This window comes from Medicago sativa, chromosome 1 (assembly GCF_051527215.1).
Source record: "Medicago sativa cultivar Bolivia chromosome 1, Bolivia_mono, whole genome shotgun sequence".
Taxonomy (NCBI): domain Eukaryota; kingdom Viridiplantae; phylum Streptophyta; class Magnoliopsida; order Fabales; family Fabaceae; genus Medicago; species Medicago sativa.
Genome location: NC_140749.1, coordinates 77,571,790 through 77,587,430, shown reverse-complemented (window position 1 = coordinate 77,587,430; position 15,641 = coordinate 77,571,790). Strand labels below are relative to the sequence as shown.

The window sequence follows — 15,641 nt, the reverse complement described above, 5'->3', positions numbered from 1 at the left end:
CCTCCTTCAGAGTAGGAGGCGCCTTCCATCAGAGTTGGAAGTGAAAAGTCTTCCCCCAGAGCGGGAAGCCCAAAGTCCTCCTTCAGAGTAGGAGGCGCCTTCCATCAGAGTTGGAAGTGAAAAGCCTTCCCCCAGAGCGGGAAGCCCAACGTCCTCCTTCAGAGTAGGAGGCGCCTTCCATCAGAGTTGGAAGTGTAAATATCTTCCCTCAGAGTGGGAAGCAAAACCTTCCTTCAGAATAAGAGACGAGCAAATAAACGCCAGGCATCTCGACGGGCCCGACGAAATGCTTATATCGACATTTTAGGGCGACAAAGTGCACCAGATGAATAATAGAGATTTAAATTTAGAAAGAGACGAAATCGCTGAAAACTCTCACTTTTGGAGAAACAACTCACAAAAACGCATTCAACATATGGAATGAAACTAAAGCAACAAAGAAAATCGCAAAAATATTTAAACATTTGCAGAATGTCAAGCCACAACAAGTAAGAGGTACCGCATTTGATATAAGCATATGTAAGCATTCAAAGTCACAAATCGCCAAGCAGATAAAAGTGTTTAAAAGGGCGCTCTAAGAAGCCGCCAATATCAAGTTACAGACCAAGAAGCATAAATTAAATAAAAAACAAATAAAAAAGCACAAGACTATTCATCGTCCACCAACTCGCCGTTCGCAATGATCTTGAAAGGATCAAGCTCATCAACTTTGGCCTCTGGGTTAAACAAAAGCACCTGATCTTTAGCACGCATAAAGCCATCCTCAAAATATATCGCCAGAGCCCGCCGTCCTTCATCTACCGCCAACTCTGACTTTTCTAGCGCAGCTTTCGCCGCGTCCCTCTCTGTCTCCGCGGCCTCATTAGCCTGCTTCATTTCTTCTAAGGCGGACTCGGCGGCTGCTTTGTCTTTCAACGCATCCCTGAGACGGCTTTCTAGTCCAGAAGACTTATGTTTCCATTTCTCCACATCTTCCGCAGCATCAGTGTGCTTCTTCTCCACCAGGTCATACTTGCTCTCCAGGCAATGGCTCAACAGCATAGTCCTCAAAGATGCGGTATGGATATCCGCCACCAGGTCGCTGCACTTAGCTTTCAATCCAGCTTCCACGTCCACCTTAGTAAAAGGCACCTGTTCTTTCATATACCTGCAGGATCCTCAAACAATAAGGTCACTAGAGTTCAAAAACCTAACGGCCAAAAGGAATCAACGCCTAAGAAAACAAGAATAATATTATACCGGCGAATGTCGAATCCGGAATGCCAGAAGGAGTCCATCACGTCGTCATTCAAGGAAGTCCCTCCGATTTCTTTTCCCGAAGGCGGGCGACTGTTGCTCGGCTTAGATCCTCTTCCCGTCCTCGCCTTCTTAGATGAAGGAGAGGCCGCCGAAGTAGGAGCATTTCCTCCACCAACAACTTCTAAGTCGTCCACCTCAATCACACCAGAGTCGCCTTTGCCAGTTTCTTTCCTCTTCAACCTCCTCAAGGAAACGCCTGCTGGACTGCTGGACACATAGCCATCAGGGTTCTTACTCCTATCCAATTCGGCCAAGTACTTCTTCATCTCGGCACCAGTAAGGGGCAACATTTCGCCTGCACAAAGTAGAACAAACTCAGGTGAATAAACCAAACAAAGTGACAAAACAGAACGAATGCAAAACTTTTAAAGGACACTCACGCAAATAAGCTGCCATGCGGACGACGTCGCCCTCCCTATTTAACAAGTCATGGATATTTGTCATTGGAACCTTCTCCAGAAACTGAGTTAGCTCATATTCGTAGGGCGACATTGCATCCAAGTCATACCCTCTCACCGCCAGAGGGGCACTGGTCCACCGAAGAGGAAACTTTGGTTCGCCATTTACCAGAACTGAAGCCGTCGAACACCCAGGCGCCCCCTGCACTCTAACAAAAGTATCCCGCCACTCCTTCTTAAAGTTACTAGCGTAACTAGGAAAGAGCCTCTTCCCAGAGTGAGCAGAGATAGCTATCCAGGTTCCTTTATTAACGTCTTTGGTGCCATAAAATTGGAAAAAGACGGCGACAGAAGGCTCAAGACCCAGCGACTTACACAGAATTTCGAAACCTCGAATGAACGCCCAGCTATTAGGACGAATCTGTGTGGGCGCCACATTCAGAAACTTTAATACGTCCATCTCAAAAGGCGTGAAAGGAATTTTCACGCCAAACTCCTCTAAAACGGCGGTATAAACAAAGTAGGATTCATCCCCCTCACCCGCCATCTCCTGATCACACACGCGTTCATCTGGGTCACAAGACAACAACACTACATCCTCTTCCCGGCCAGTGGCAGAAATATCGAACTTACTTCGAAATAAATCCATAGCAGACACATCAACGTAAAGGGAATCTTCTAACAACACTTCCTCCGCAAACAAAGACATCCATATTAGCCTAGAAGGTAACCTCTTTCCCTCCACGCGAGAAGTCCCCTGAAGTGGACGAATTTCCCAGCACTCGTCCTCCTTAGCTGCCCGTGAAGTGGCAGACAGAAACACACAATCACTATCACGACCTGAATTAGCACTTGACTCGCTCGAAAGGTCACTAAACAATTCTTCCCCGAATAACCCATCGTAATAAGCATCCCAATTGATAACCCCATCAGCACCAGTAGCGTGCCTCAGACACGCTTTCCTCAAATTCTCTTTTTCAATCGGATCACTGGGTTGGATCAGTTTCCCCTCACCGTCGCACTCTCTAATTAAAACCATATCCTATGCTAAACGTTTTCGCTCTAAACGTAAAAATACAGAAAAGGGAAAAATGAAGGGATAAGTAGTCAAAGTACCTGCGAGAGCGTGGAAGGCAGATCTTCGGATGCTATAAACCAACGAACAAAAAGAGAAGAGAACCGGAGGAGAAGGCAGCAAGAAGCGTCGGGAAAATGAAAAGTGGAGAAATGAAAACCTAGAAAATTCGCTTTTAAAGAAGGCCAAAGGTCGCCTCGGGAAGCGTGTCAGGCACAGTTAAGATCAAGACACGTGGCGGTCATCGACGATTAATGGAATATCAAAGGTCCGTGAATACACCAAGAACGCCCTGGGAAACTCGCCACACAAGAGGGACATGCAAGATCGCCTGATGGCGACCCCCTTCGAACGAAACACACACAAAGCAAACCCGGTTCACGACATCATCACTTCGCCTTGTCCCAAGACTCGTGCTTGGGGGGCTGTGGACCGTCATCATATTCCTAAAAGCGTAAAGCCCTCCAAAGAAGGCTCTGAGCCCTCCAGAAGGGCCTGGGCGCCCTCCGGAAAGGCCTGGGCGCCCTCCAGAAGGATTCCTGAGCCCTGGCGCGCCCCCTAAAGGGCGCCGCCTCATTAAACTTCTAGAAGCCTCTAGAGGACGCCTAAAAAGCCCAAAATACACAAATACCCCTGTTGCTTGGGGACCAAGCAACCGAAACCCAAGCCCATGGCAGGCTATAAATACTACTCTTGAGAGCATTCTCAAGGAATCTAATCATCAGTCCAAAACCCTAGTGTACGATTCTTAGCCCTAGAATCCTTACCGTACTTTTGCAAGTACAAAAAAGAAACGGAGGGAGTATTTATATCGAATCGAAGCAAAGAATATCCTTTCGCACTTTTTCCTGTTCTTACATACATTGTTGCACTTTTAGTGTTGTTGCTATATTTCAAAAGTTACAAGTACAACACATGATGGTTTAGCGAACATTTAAGCCCTTACATATTAATATGTGTGATATGAGCTTATAGACAAAGGAAAAAAAATGGGACTCCTTGCAATGTCATCAAATTATGTAATTTCATGTGTGATATTTTTGTGTTAATTTATTTAAAATTAAAATTAAATTTTGAATGAATTTCGCTTATAAGATACCGATATACAACCAAAAGAATTCTCCTTTAAATAATTGGACCAAACACACAACTTTCGTCTAAATCATCCAAATTCTACAACCTTTTACTTCGGTTTATTATTTTAGAAAGAATAATGATACATATATAACATAATATCATTTTTCGGAAGCTCATCCTCTTGTTAAGGACAAAAGTGTGGTCGTTTCACATCTTCTTTGTGCTAACTACAATCTTGAGGATAATGTTGGTGTGGACGGATGAAACAATGATATATTCGATAAGTTAGTAACTATATATATTCGATGAATATATGTTTTATAGGAGGTTATCGATGGTTGGGAAATATATATATATATATATATAGGTTGTATATGTAAAATGTGTAACGAGAAAGATAAAAAATAATTTAGAAATAAAATTATAGTCTTCCTCTAATTTCTTAGGTGAGATATTCCTTCTCGAATTGGAATAATTATTATTATATTCTATCATAATGCTAAACATAGCGAAAAATTGTCTCATGATTGCTTCACGACTGTACACTACCACGTGCCTTTTTTTAATAATTATATATCATTTTTTTTTGTATTAACCCTCCTATTCACATAAAAAAAGGGTTTAGATAATCCAGAGTTCGATCTTGAGGTAAATATAAAGTCATAAAAAATTGTTTCCCTTAAAAATCAAACTTAATTCTTTCAAACGATTCGTTATTTGATAAAGCTTATTAATCAGTTATGCATAACTATATGCCATTTCATTTCAATATCCTATCTATTTATTACAAGTTTGATGAGACTAAGACTCTCTCAATTGGAGATGTTTTGATCCGGCATTGTTAGCGCCCTCTGTGAATAAAATTGGACAACAACAACGATTTTTTTTTTGTTTGTGTATGTGAAGACAAACGGTGATTTATGAAACGTAATAAACTAATTAATGTAGATAAAATGCATATATATGTATCATACAATTAATAACAAAAATAATAATTATTATATGGCGAGAGGGACACATTAAAAAATTATTGTTATTAATTTATATTTAAAGTTAAGCTAAGGGAATTAAAAGCTCCCATGTAATGTATAATGAATGGGAAAATATGGAAGAAAAGCAGCCTAAGCAAATACTACATTCAATATTGAATCAAGATGCCAAGCAAGCTTCCCAAAACCTCCTATTCTTTTCCATCTCATCCATCGACTCATGCGACTCATACCCTAAATCAAAAGACACATAGCATTTCTTCTTCTTATGTTGATCATTTTTCTCATTTTTCTTATCATCATCATCATCATCGTCGTCTTCACTACAATATGATGTTCCATAAACAACATCTTTCTCCTCCTCATCATCTTCTAATCTCTTCTCATCATCATCATCATCACACCATGCATGATCATGCTCATTGACAGCAGATCCATCATTGCTGCAAGACATAGCATCGTCATTATCATCATCATACACTGACCTGGATATTTCATAATCCATATTGATATTAGGATCACAAATATCAACTTCAGAATCACCAGTGGCTTCACAAAGACCATAAGAGAAAAAATCACCACTGTTTTTCTTCCCATCCATCGATCTAGTAGTGATCAATATTCAATATGAGGCTACTTTTTTGTTTTAGTATGATGTATTAGAATCCTAGAATATAATAAGTGTTCTATAGTATTGGTTTGGAAAAGGAAAGAGAAGAAAAATAGAAACAAAATAAACGTGGGGGTCTATTGTTTGACACTTTTTGTTGACAAGAACCGACCAATGACCCCATGCTTTAATTTATACTAGTCTCCTCCCAATTGGACTCAATTTTGTTGGTTATTATTAAAATAAGAAAAAAGATGAGGCTATGTATGTGTAAAGTTGGTGAAGATTTTCTAGAAGCATGGCAACAAATGCATGCACACATGAACAGTGTTAGAAAACACACGTTCTCTTCTAGAAGACTAGAAATGGTAACGACTAGAATATATGGGTAATGATTTAACGTGAATGGATTCTCCATCCTTGTCATAACTTATCCATATTTATTTATGCATCTAAATAGAAGTTGTTGGTTACGTGATTTATCTTGATTGAAGAACCATATTTCACAATATATTAATATGCGATGTCGGTTAGAACGGTGAACTTAAAAGATTAGACGTTAGAAATAATCATTGATCTAATAATAAACAAAATTAATGGTCAAGATTTACCATGGTTTTTGTCATTATATTAACTAATAGATCGCTTTTTATCATATTAAAAAATATATAATAAAAAAATTAGATGAGTAGAGTTTCGAAATCTATCAAATTACGATCATTCATCAAAGATGTTTTTTCATCGACAATAAATATTGAACACATAATATTGCAGATCGACCGAACCAATCTTCATTAACTTCGTTACATGTCATATTGAATCGTTGATCTTTATATTTTTTTTTTGAGCAATTATATTTGTTTATTATTTATTATTAAATTATCAATTACTTTTCAATTTCACCACGATGGATCGATGTTTTTCATTTGTGCTAATCCTAATATAGTAATATTCTATAAAGGGGTATTGTGTTGTATTACCTTTGTTTACTTGGTTGGTGGCGTGAAACGGTGAATGGTTATGTATGTGCTAGCTGTTTAGGGCCTGCGCCAGCCAAATGTAATCAAAGGCTTGATACAAAAAAATGGACATTAGACTTTTGAGGTAAGAAAGAGTAAAATAAAATTATATTTTATAAAAATAATATCCAATTTCATGGTGGCAAGTATCAGTATCAAATACCTTTAGCGGTCCTTTAAGTTGTATGTTTATAATTGATTAGTCCTTTAAGTGTTTTATCTTACCAATTGGTCCTTTAAGTTATTTTTTGTTACAAATTAATCATTTAAGTCATAGAATAGTTACACCGTCATCCATCTTTTCAGTCAACTTCGTTAAAAAGTGTTTATAACCATTTAACATTAAGATGGTAGGTCCAAAAGTGCTTATGACATCAAACATGATTACTTACACACATTTCCTTCTTCTTGTTTTTGAATTTCAAGCCTAATTTTACATCTAAATATTTGATCAACAATATTATAAATCAAGTAATCGGTCAATTTTGTTTTGCATAAAGACCGGATAACATATCTTTGAGCTCTAGTTTTGAGAGAAATTTGGATAAACCAACTTAACATTAAACATACATAAACACTTTTTGATTGAGTTTGATGAAATTAGGATAATGGTGCAAATATTTTATGACTTGAAGGACCAATTTGTCACTAAAAAACTTAAAGACTAACTTGTTATAATCATGTAACTTAAAGGACTGCAAATGATATTTGGTCTATTATATATCAAGGAGTTTCGTTACAATTTTTTTCTCGCAATTCAAATTAGTTTCAACAAAAATAATATTCAAATTAATTTTTGACATTTTTATATTGGTTGTCCCTGGTATGAATATGATCGAGATTAATTTGAATGTTATATAATAAAATTAGACCGCGAGCAAGTTACAAACGATCAAAGCAGGTCTCCACTTTTTATTAAGAGAATTTATATAGGGGAGGAATGCTATATCTCCCGAGAGAAAAAATCATGATAGCCTCGCGAATCACAGTTCTCTCAGTTAAAATTTAATGTTCAACATTAAACGTGGGATTTAGCGAAATTTAAGAAAAGTCAGTGCACATTATAATTACACTGACTTTCCTTGAATTCTGCCAAATCCCACATTTAGCACTGAACATTAAATTTTAACTGAGGAAATTGTGATTCGGGAAGCTATCGTGATTTTTTTCTCTCGGGAGATATAGCATTCCTCTTTATATAGTACATCCGAAGATTCGATAAATATCGGTATATTTGGTTTTTAAATTAGTTGCTAAATGAATTTTTTATTTAAAAAACAACTTTTTATCTTTTAAATAATGAATAATTAAACATTTTTTAGAGGAATTAATAATTAAATATTTATAAAAAATGTCAGCAAAATATTTTAGTTTTTTTGGTAGAAATTTTTTTCTGAATGCTTATTACAAATAGTGAATATTGGATTTTTTTTTTTGCAATAAAATATAAAAAATAGTATAATTCTTATAAACAATTTTTTCTATGAAAAATAAATTGAAAAACATTGGACATTTCTTGAGGTTTTTTGAACCATGACTTCTACTCTCCATTTTTCTGCTAAAATGATCTTTTGGATATAGAAATTTGTATTTGGTTTTTGTTTGTGGTATATGTCATTTTTGGTTTGTGTTGCCCAAAAAAAATGTATTTTATCAGTTTGCAAAAGAAATTTTGGCTATTATATTTTTCTTCTTTGATTATAATTATTTCTTAAATAAGTCATTGGGGTGGTGATAAGTGTGAACCTGTGGCTGTTATGTACTTCACTCTACTATGTAAATGTAACTAACAATCTTACAATGTGTGTTGTCAATATCGCTTTTATAAGTAATAGTTGTTTTCAATGTTGTCAACGGAGTTTCTATCATTGTTTTCATTAAAAAATTGAGAAAATCGGGTACAATTGAATTAATTTATATCAATTTTATCCGATTAAAAAAATTAACTCTATGTCTGGGTTTGTTTGAACTTTAAAAACTTATTAAACTCTTGTTATTTGGATAGTTTTTTTTTTTTTGGATGTTTTTATGATTTGGTTGGATAATTACGCTGTTTGATACAAATAGGTGAGTATGACATTTTATTATGATGATTTGGATATTTTAGCTTTATAATTAAGTTGAAATTGTGAATTATTGATTCATTTATAGTATTATATAATACATATGTAACGTATATAAACTTTTTTTTTTTTTTTAAATAAGCCAAACTAACCCACCGAAATTGGTTGAAATTGTGAATTATTGATTCATTTATAGTATTATATAATACATATGTAACGTATATAAACTTTTTAATTTTTTTTTTTAAATAAGCCAAACTAACCCACCGAAATTGTTACCAGGAGAATCGAACCTAAGACTTGAGAAGAACACACTCTAAAGTCTCGAACTAACACCACCAGACCAACCCAAGTGGATTTAAACCTTTTTAATATTAGTTTAATATGAGGTAAATTCGTACAAGTTTACGAGTCGAGTTTACAAGTCGATTCCACGTAGGCAAAACAAATTGAGGTAAAAACTCGAGTTTGACAACCTTTAATAAGAAAATAGGCAGCAGCTATTTTTGTGTGTGAGTAGGCAGCAACATTTGAGAAAACAGAAAAATCATCTTCACATCAACATCATCCAGTCCCTTCTTAAACTGGAGGTTGAGCAATATAGTTTTTCGATTTAATACAGTGATAATGATAGAAACAAAACAACACAATAAAAAAAATAATCAACTTCCTGTTGTTTGTACTAATACAATAGTGGTGGTATGGGAGTGAGTACAACAACAAGCACCTGCTCGAGTAGATGAATCTCTCTTAAAAGCGTCTGCTTAATTGCGAGTAAAAAATATGATCCGATTCTCTGCGATATAAACCTCAGATCACCAATGTAGAATGTAGATATTAACTATCTAAAAGAATTCCCCAACGGGGGGTTTGCTTGCAAAAGGAGTTATTCAGCACTGCAAGAATCAATTTGGTCAGCAGTGGAGACTTGTCACTAAATTGCCTCCAAGCCAGCAATTTTCCTTAGCTCCTCACATAATATAAATGTAATTGTGGTCTGTGGTCCTAATCTTGCAAATAGTGTGAAGCCCCTAACAAAACGTACCTCGGATGTTAAATAGCATTAAAGTTTAGGATGAATAAAACAAACAAGCTCCGTGTACAAATGCATCCCAAACATAAAACTCACCCTTTATAAAGTGCTCTTGGACCCTCTGTAAGTAGGACCTGAAACCCACCACACACGACAAATGCTCTTAATAAGTGAATCCAGATCAGAAAATATATCATTGTTTTACATGATTGGGTTTTACGAAAGTCATTTCGTTATCACTCCATTAAAAGCTAATAACTAAGAAGAATTAGGAAAGCCTAGTCAAAGTTAAAGAATGTATGAAAGAAGTATAGAACTTATATGGCACAGTACAAAGTAATGAACTAAAGTCAACCACTTAAAATAAAGAAGCAGAGATCAGTATAGAACAAACAAAGTACTGCAGGTTTGAGAGGTGAGAAAACAATTTAATACCTGGTATGCACAGTTAAATCCATTTTTATATATTCTACCACCCTTGGATTCTCGTTGCAACATGAGACGTGTTTTAACCATATCCATGGGAGCAGTTATAAGGGTGCTCAGGATGCCTGCAACTGTGCTTGAGCTGTATAAGGTACATAACACAATCAGTTAAGTCACATCTCTGATAATGGAAAATGGTTTTGATTTCAAAATAGTAATACTTCTAATGAATTCAGACTTGTGTGGTGTGCTGATAGAAAACATAGGTAATCCGATGCTGACAAAGGATTGGTCGGATCCATTTAGAATTCATGGCAGGCTGGCTGCCTAATCTTGCATTTGCAACAAGTTAATGTCACAACTTAGATCCGTGACCTAGTCTCCTGGCAACAATTCCAACTGTTACAATTAGGTTTCCCTTATTGTATTTTATTAGAAAACACAAGGAAGAATTTCGCTGACTACAGATAAGAACACAAATTCTTCACGGTTACATTGACCTACCTGGCCCAAGACCCGGATTTCCCTCACCTCTTGACATTGTTTCATATAACAATCCCTGCCTTTAGACTATCTCAGTCCCAAGTTCCCAACTAATGTCAAACTAACTATCTAACTTTCTCTCCCTCAACTAATAGACCTAAGGGGTGCCAATGTTGAAAATCATTGTTTCAATTAATTAGACAAACAAAACTAGTTTTGTAAGAAAATATGCACTTCAGTTTGAATATATTTTATGCACGCAAAAACAATTATAAAACAAACATTAGTTATGCGAATTTCATTTTTCAAGATATGTCAATCTTCATTATTCTTCACTATATGGTGAAGTTGTTGCCCATGATTTTGGTCAATCTTTGGGCTCTAATGATGCTTCATTAGTTCAGTCTGCATTAAGAGAGATATGGAGAAATAAAAATGACGAGAGAGCCATACATAAGATGTAGATGAAATCCTTCTTTGAGAGATGTCCATTTGACTAGAATCTGCATAAGCAAAGCAAAACAAATTTAGAAAAACAATGGTTTAATTGAAAGTAAATTAGGGAGATGACGAATAGATGAACAAAAATACACTTTAGAAATTGACCTGCTTGGTTTCATCATAAGTAGCCAACTGAGATGCAGTCAAGGCAGCGGCTCTGGCCATGGCAGGGCCCACCCCCTTCCACAGAGCTTTGATTCCCTCTTCAGATATAGTCCTCCGGAGCTCTAAAATTGGTCCACCCTTTCCCATATCTGAATTCATTTGCAAACGCACCTGATTGCGGGAATATGGTTTTGAAGATGAAACAAAAAAAATTGTTTAATATACAAGTAAAAGATATGATGGCTCACCTTGAGAACTTCCATTGGATTGGTGAATGCAGTTGCAAAAGCACCAGCAAACATTCCCGAAGCAATTTTAACTAAAACATTGGAAGAACCAAAAGCAAGATCACATGCATGCTTAGAGGGTTCGTACAAACCCAAGCGTAGTCCTCCATAAACAACTGACCTTGTTAAAGCAGGTGTCAAACCCAGATATAAAGACTTAGGTCCTTCATTTTTCACCACGCTTAAAAACAATTGTCCCTGGAAAAATGCTTAATTGACAAAAGTTTTGTATTATAATGTAGTAATAGGTAAGGTCTAAAGAGGAAAGGTTGAACTAAGTGAACTACCATTCCACTTAAAGGACCCTTCTGACCAACAAGTTGCATTTGTAGCCTCACTTTCAAGACATCTGCACGGAATGTAGAAACAAATTAAATATAGATATTTTTAAGGATTTGTCAATTACTTTTGCAAAACCCAAATAAAATAGTTTCTTCTCAACATATTATTAAAGGTCTCAATGTGAACTTCACCAACTTAATGATAACATCTTTATTAAATTACTACAGCTGCTAACTTGATCTGTTAGTTCAATAAAATTCCAATTTACCCTGCCCACATGTGAAGTGTGACTACCCAGAAAGAATAAGAATAAAATAACTACCTAAAAGATCTATCCTCGATGTATCAATAAATCATCACAGAATTCATTTGCCATCACTAATGAGTAGTAGTAGTATTGAATTGAGTCTCAAAATCTATCCCTAACTATATAATATACAAGATATCAATCAAATTGGTCATTTGATATCACGTTCATATTATTATTATTATAAAGAGAAAAACAGGAACGAACCTAGAGGATGAGTAATTGATGTTGCAACTGCGACAGAAAGTCCACTTGTTGCAAAGTGATTGAAAACAGTGGAAGGGGACTTGGCCCAATTTTGCTTCTCATCTCCTGATACATTCATTATTTTTCATCTTCATCAATATAATATTACAATTACAACTTGTGATGGTGATAATGCATTGTTAACATGTTATGTTAGAGAGAAATGGGTCAAAGAAATAAAAGGAGCAAAGTCGTAACCTGAAAGTGGGGAATTCCCGGCCATTATTTTGTTCTATCTACGAGGAACAAAGAAAAAAGTCAGCAGATCTATGCTCTCTTAATTACACACGAGGGAGATTAATGAGGCGAACAAAAACACCTGTCCCTTCGGGTTCCGGACCGGTACAGAAGCAATGATAAACAAACTCATACTACTATTCTCCAAAAACCAGTTTGATTTCTATATTTCGTGGTAAAAAAAGTTTGGGTTAATTATGATTTAGGTCCCTACAAAATTACGACATTGTAAGTTTAGTCCTTACTTAATTTTAATAGCATTTTTAATCCCTACAAAAATTTTCTGCACTCAATATTAGTCCTTACTCAATCCAAATTTGTTTAATTTATGCTTAAACTCTTAAGTTTTTCAACAATTTTTTACAGGCGTGTTAAGAACATTATTAAAAGGTCATCCGAAAAAAAATATCGCAAAAATTTGATTTCTACGTCCATATTTTTATTACTTATATCTTAAACTTTTGTCATTTTAAAAAATTCATATTTAATTTATTTCATGTTAAAAAATTATAGATTTTAGTAAATGAACCTTTCATAGTGTTCTAAACTTGTATAAAAAGAATCGTTAAAAAATTTATGAGTTTAAGGATAATTAAACAAAATTTATTTTAGCAGGGACTAAAATTATAAGTAAATTTTTTTTTGTAGGGATTAAAAATGCTATGTAAATTAGGGTTAATTATGTTTCTAGTCCCTATAAAATAGCCACCTTGTAAGTTTAGTCCTTACTTAATTTTAATAGCATTTTTAGTCCCTATAAAAAAAAATTTACTTATAATTTTAGTCCCTGCTAAAACAAAGTTTGATTAATTAACCTTAAACTCTTAAATTTTTGAACGATTTTTTTGAGACAAGATTAGAACACTATGAAAGGTTCGTTTACTAAAATTTAGAATTTTCAGACATGAAATGAATTAAATATGAATTTTTTAAAACGACAAAAGTTAAAGATAAAAAGTAATAAAATCTGGATGTAGAAATCAAATTTTGCGATAATTTTTTGCGGAGGAACTTTTAGTAATGTTCTAAACATGTATGCAAAAAATTGTTCAAAAATTTAAGAGTTTAAGCATAAATTAAACAAATTTGAATTGAGTAGGGACTAATACTCAGGGCAAAAAAACAAAATTAGGGACTAAAAATGCTATTAAAATTAAGTAAGGACTAAACTTACAAAGTCGCTATTTTATAGGGACTAGAAACATAATTAACCCTTTAAATTAAGTAAGGACTAAACTTACAAGGTCGCAATTTTGTAGGGACCAAAAACATAATTAACCCAAAAAGTTTTGCACGTAAATTTATTACCCGAGCGTCAAATTGTAAATCGTTTTGATGAAAAAGAAGTTATCATAAGTTGTTTTACAATAAACTAATGTTATTTGTTTTATTTTATTATAACTTCAATTATTTATTACCCCTGCACTCTTATTTATAAGAAAATTTTCAAAAAAATTCTTGGTCTTATTTATAAGAAAAAGTCGCAACTTATTATCTCTTATTTTAATTTTGCAATTTATGTTTTTCATATCTAAAACGAAATGTTTTGTTTTTTTTAGGAACGAAACGAAATGTTTTGTTGGCAAGTGTTATAAAGACATTATTTAAGGAACCCATGAAAATAAATTTTGTCGTAAAAATACAAGTCAAATACATGTGATGGAATCATAAAGCGGTAAGTAGGGAATTCAAAGGAGATTAGGGACGGAGCCCTTCATGGGCTGAGGTGGGCCGTGAAAAAATTAAAAAATTAATAATTATAGAATTATTTTGTCAGATTTTAAACAATTTTTGCGACGGTTTTAGTTTTTGGCACATCCAAATCTCCACAAAATGGCGTATTGACCCACCGAGAGAAATTAAAAATTAGAAACCATAAGTCCATTTTGCGAGATTTTAAACAATTCTGCAACGATTTTAGTGTTCGGCAGGCTCAAAAGTGAAAGACATGATTTTTGTGATGCTTATTCTCAGCTGGTTAGCAAAGGTTTATACCTTCTAATTTGTGGGGATTTCAAACCTCCCTTATCCTCCAGTTAAAAGTTGTACTATAAAAAAAGATCATAATTTATTGGTCCACCCAAACTTTTTTTCTGGCTCCGCCACTGAAGAAGGCGGCTAAAACACTTGACACCATTCAGAAGTTCGGGCAAAATTGAGTCTTGAATTGAATATCTGTAAGACTAAGATATTTTGGCATTCACGTGGTGGCAATAAGCAATGTGGGGGTTGTTTCCTTTGGACCATAAAAAGGGCTTCCAGGGTTGTTGAGTTCATGTATTCTTCCAAAACAAATGGATCCTTAGAGTGATCTTCTTCTACTTCAATCATGAACAGGTATCGCCAAATTGTTTTTGGCTTGAGGACATACTAACTGATTCACATGGAGGGAGGCGGCTATGTTGTTTGATAAAGGGTTGTAGGGTGTGATTGAAGACATCATGGTTGGTGGAGATCCCTTCTTTGGGGACCTTCAATGGAGGTTGATTTCCTTGCCAAATCGGGTTGGAGGGTTGGGTTTGTACTCGACAATAGAGGCTTCCTCGTGTGCTTTTGTGCCTTCTAAGTCCAATCTTGGTTGTTACATGATCATATATTGAGAGACAGTGGAATAAATTGTCCGAACTTTGATCTTGACTGTGCTTTGGATGGTCTTCGTGATACGATTCAATATTTTGACTTTAGATGTTTTACTAGCAAGGACATCATCTATTCTAAAGCACAACATGGTTTTGTGAGTGCACTTTTTTTGTAAAAGTGTTCGAGAAATCTAGAAGTTTGACATGACCACAATAAAGAAAACAATTTTTGGATGTTTGCAAGCAGCACATGCTTAAGATTTTCTTCTAACCATCTTTATTGATGGATTAGGCGAGCGCATGTCATCGATAAAGTATCATATTATCTTGTATATCGTCTTATCATTCCATTATTTCTTATTGAAAAGATGTGTCGTGTCTGTTGTATTATCTTTCCTGACTTCAAATATAGGCTCAACTTTGTTAAGGATGTTCTTTGATATATTTAGGTGGGAGGAAATATTTGAGAAGAATGAGACACATGCGAACTTCTTGACTAACCTACAAGAAACAGGATCAACACTTATGCCAGCAGATGTTTTGTTGCACAGATGGGTAGGAGGAAAACATGCATGTGTGCACTTGATTGTGGTTTCCCCACTTGTGGGATTGGGGACCAAGGTTT

At 35.2% G+C, this 15,641-nt stretch overlaps 1 protein-coding gene across 1 annotated transcript; it reads right to left on the bottom strand.

Annotated features, from left to right (window-relative positions):
- Positions 1 to 9,059: 9,059 nt before the first annotated feature.
- Positions 9,060 to 12,576, bottom strand: LOC146957673 (Mitochondrial substrate carrier family protein). The gene is made up of 9 exons (XM_085738060.1): positions 12,399 to 12,576; positions 12,162 to 12,266; positions 11,653 to 11,714; positions 11,327 to 11,563; positions 11,079 to 11,249; positions 10,926 to 10,975; positions 9,999 to 10,131; positions 9,660 to 9,697; positions 9,060 to 9,561 (listed from the first exon to the last, which is right to left on the bottom strand). Exons 1-9 carry the CDS (start codon positions 12,421 to 12,423, stop codon positions 9,465 to 9,467), a joined length of 918 nt encoding a protein of 305 aa, XP_085594186.1. The 5' UTR covers positions 12,424 to 12,576; the 3' UTR covers positions 9,060 to 9,464.
- Between the last annotated feature and the right edge of the window lie 3,065 nt (positions 12,577 to 15,641).

Coding starts and splice junctions, on each gene's coding strand:
- LOC146957673 (XM_085738060.1), bottom strand. CDS start 12,423: ATGGCCGGGAATTCCCCACTTTCAG. Junction 11,564..11,652: donor AGGGTCCTTTAAGTGGAATG/GTAGTTCACTTA, acceptor GCATTTTTCCAG/GGACAATTGTTTTTAAGCGT. Junction 11,250..11,326: donor ATCCAATGGAAGTTCTCAAG/GTGAGCCATCAT, acceptor TCCCGCAATCAG/GTGCGTTTGCAAATGAATTC.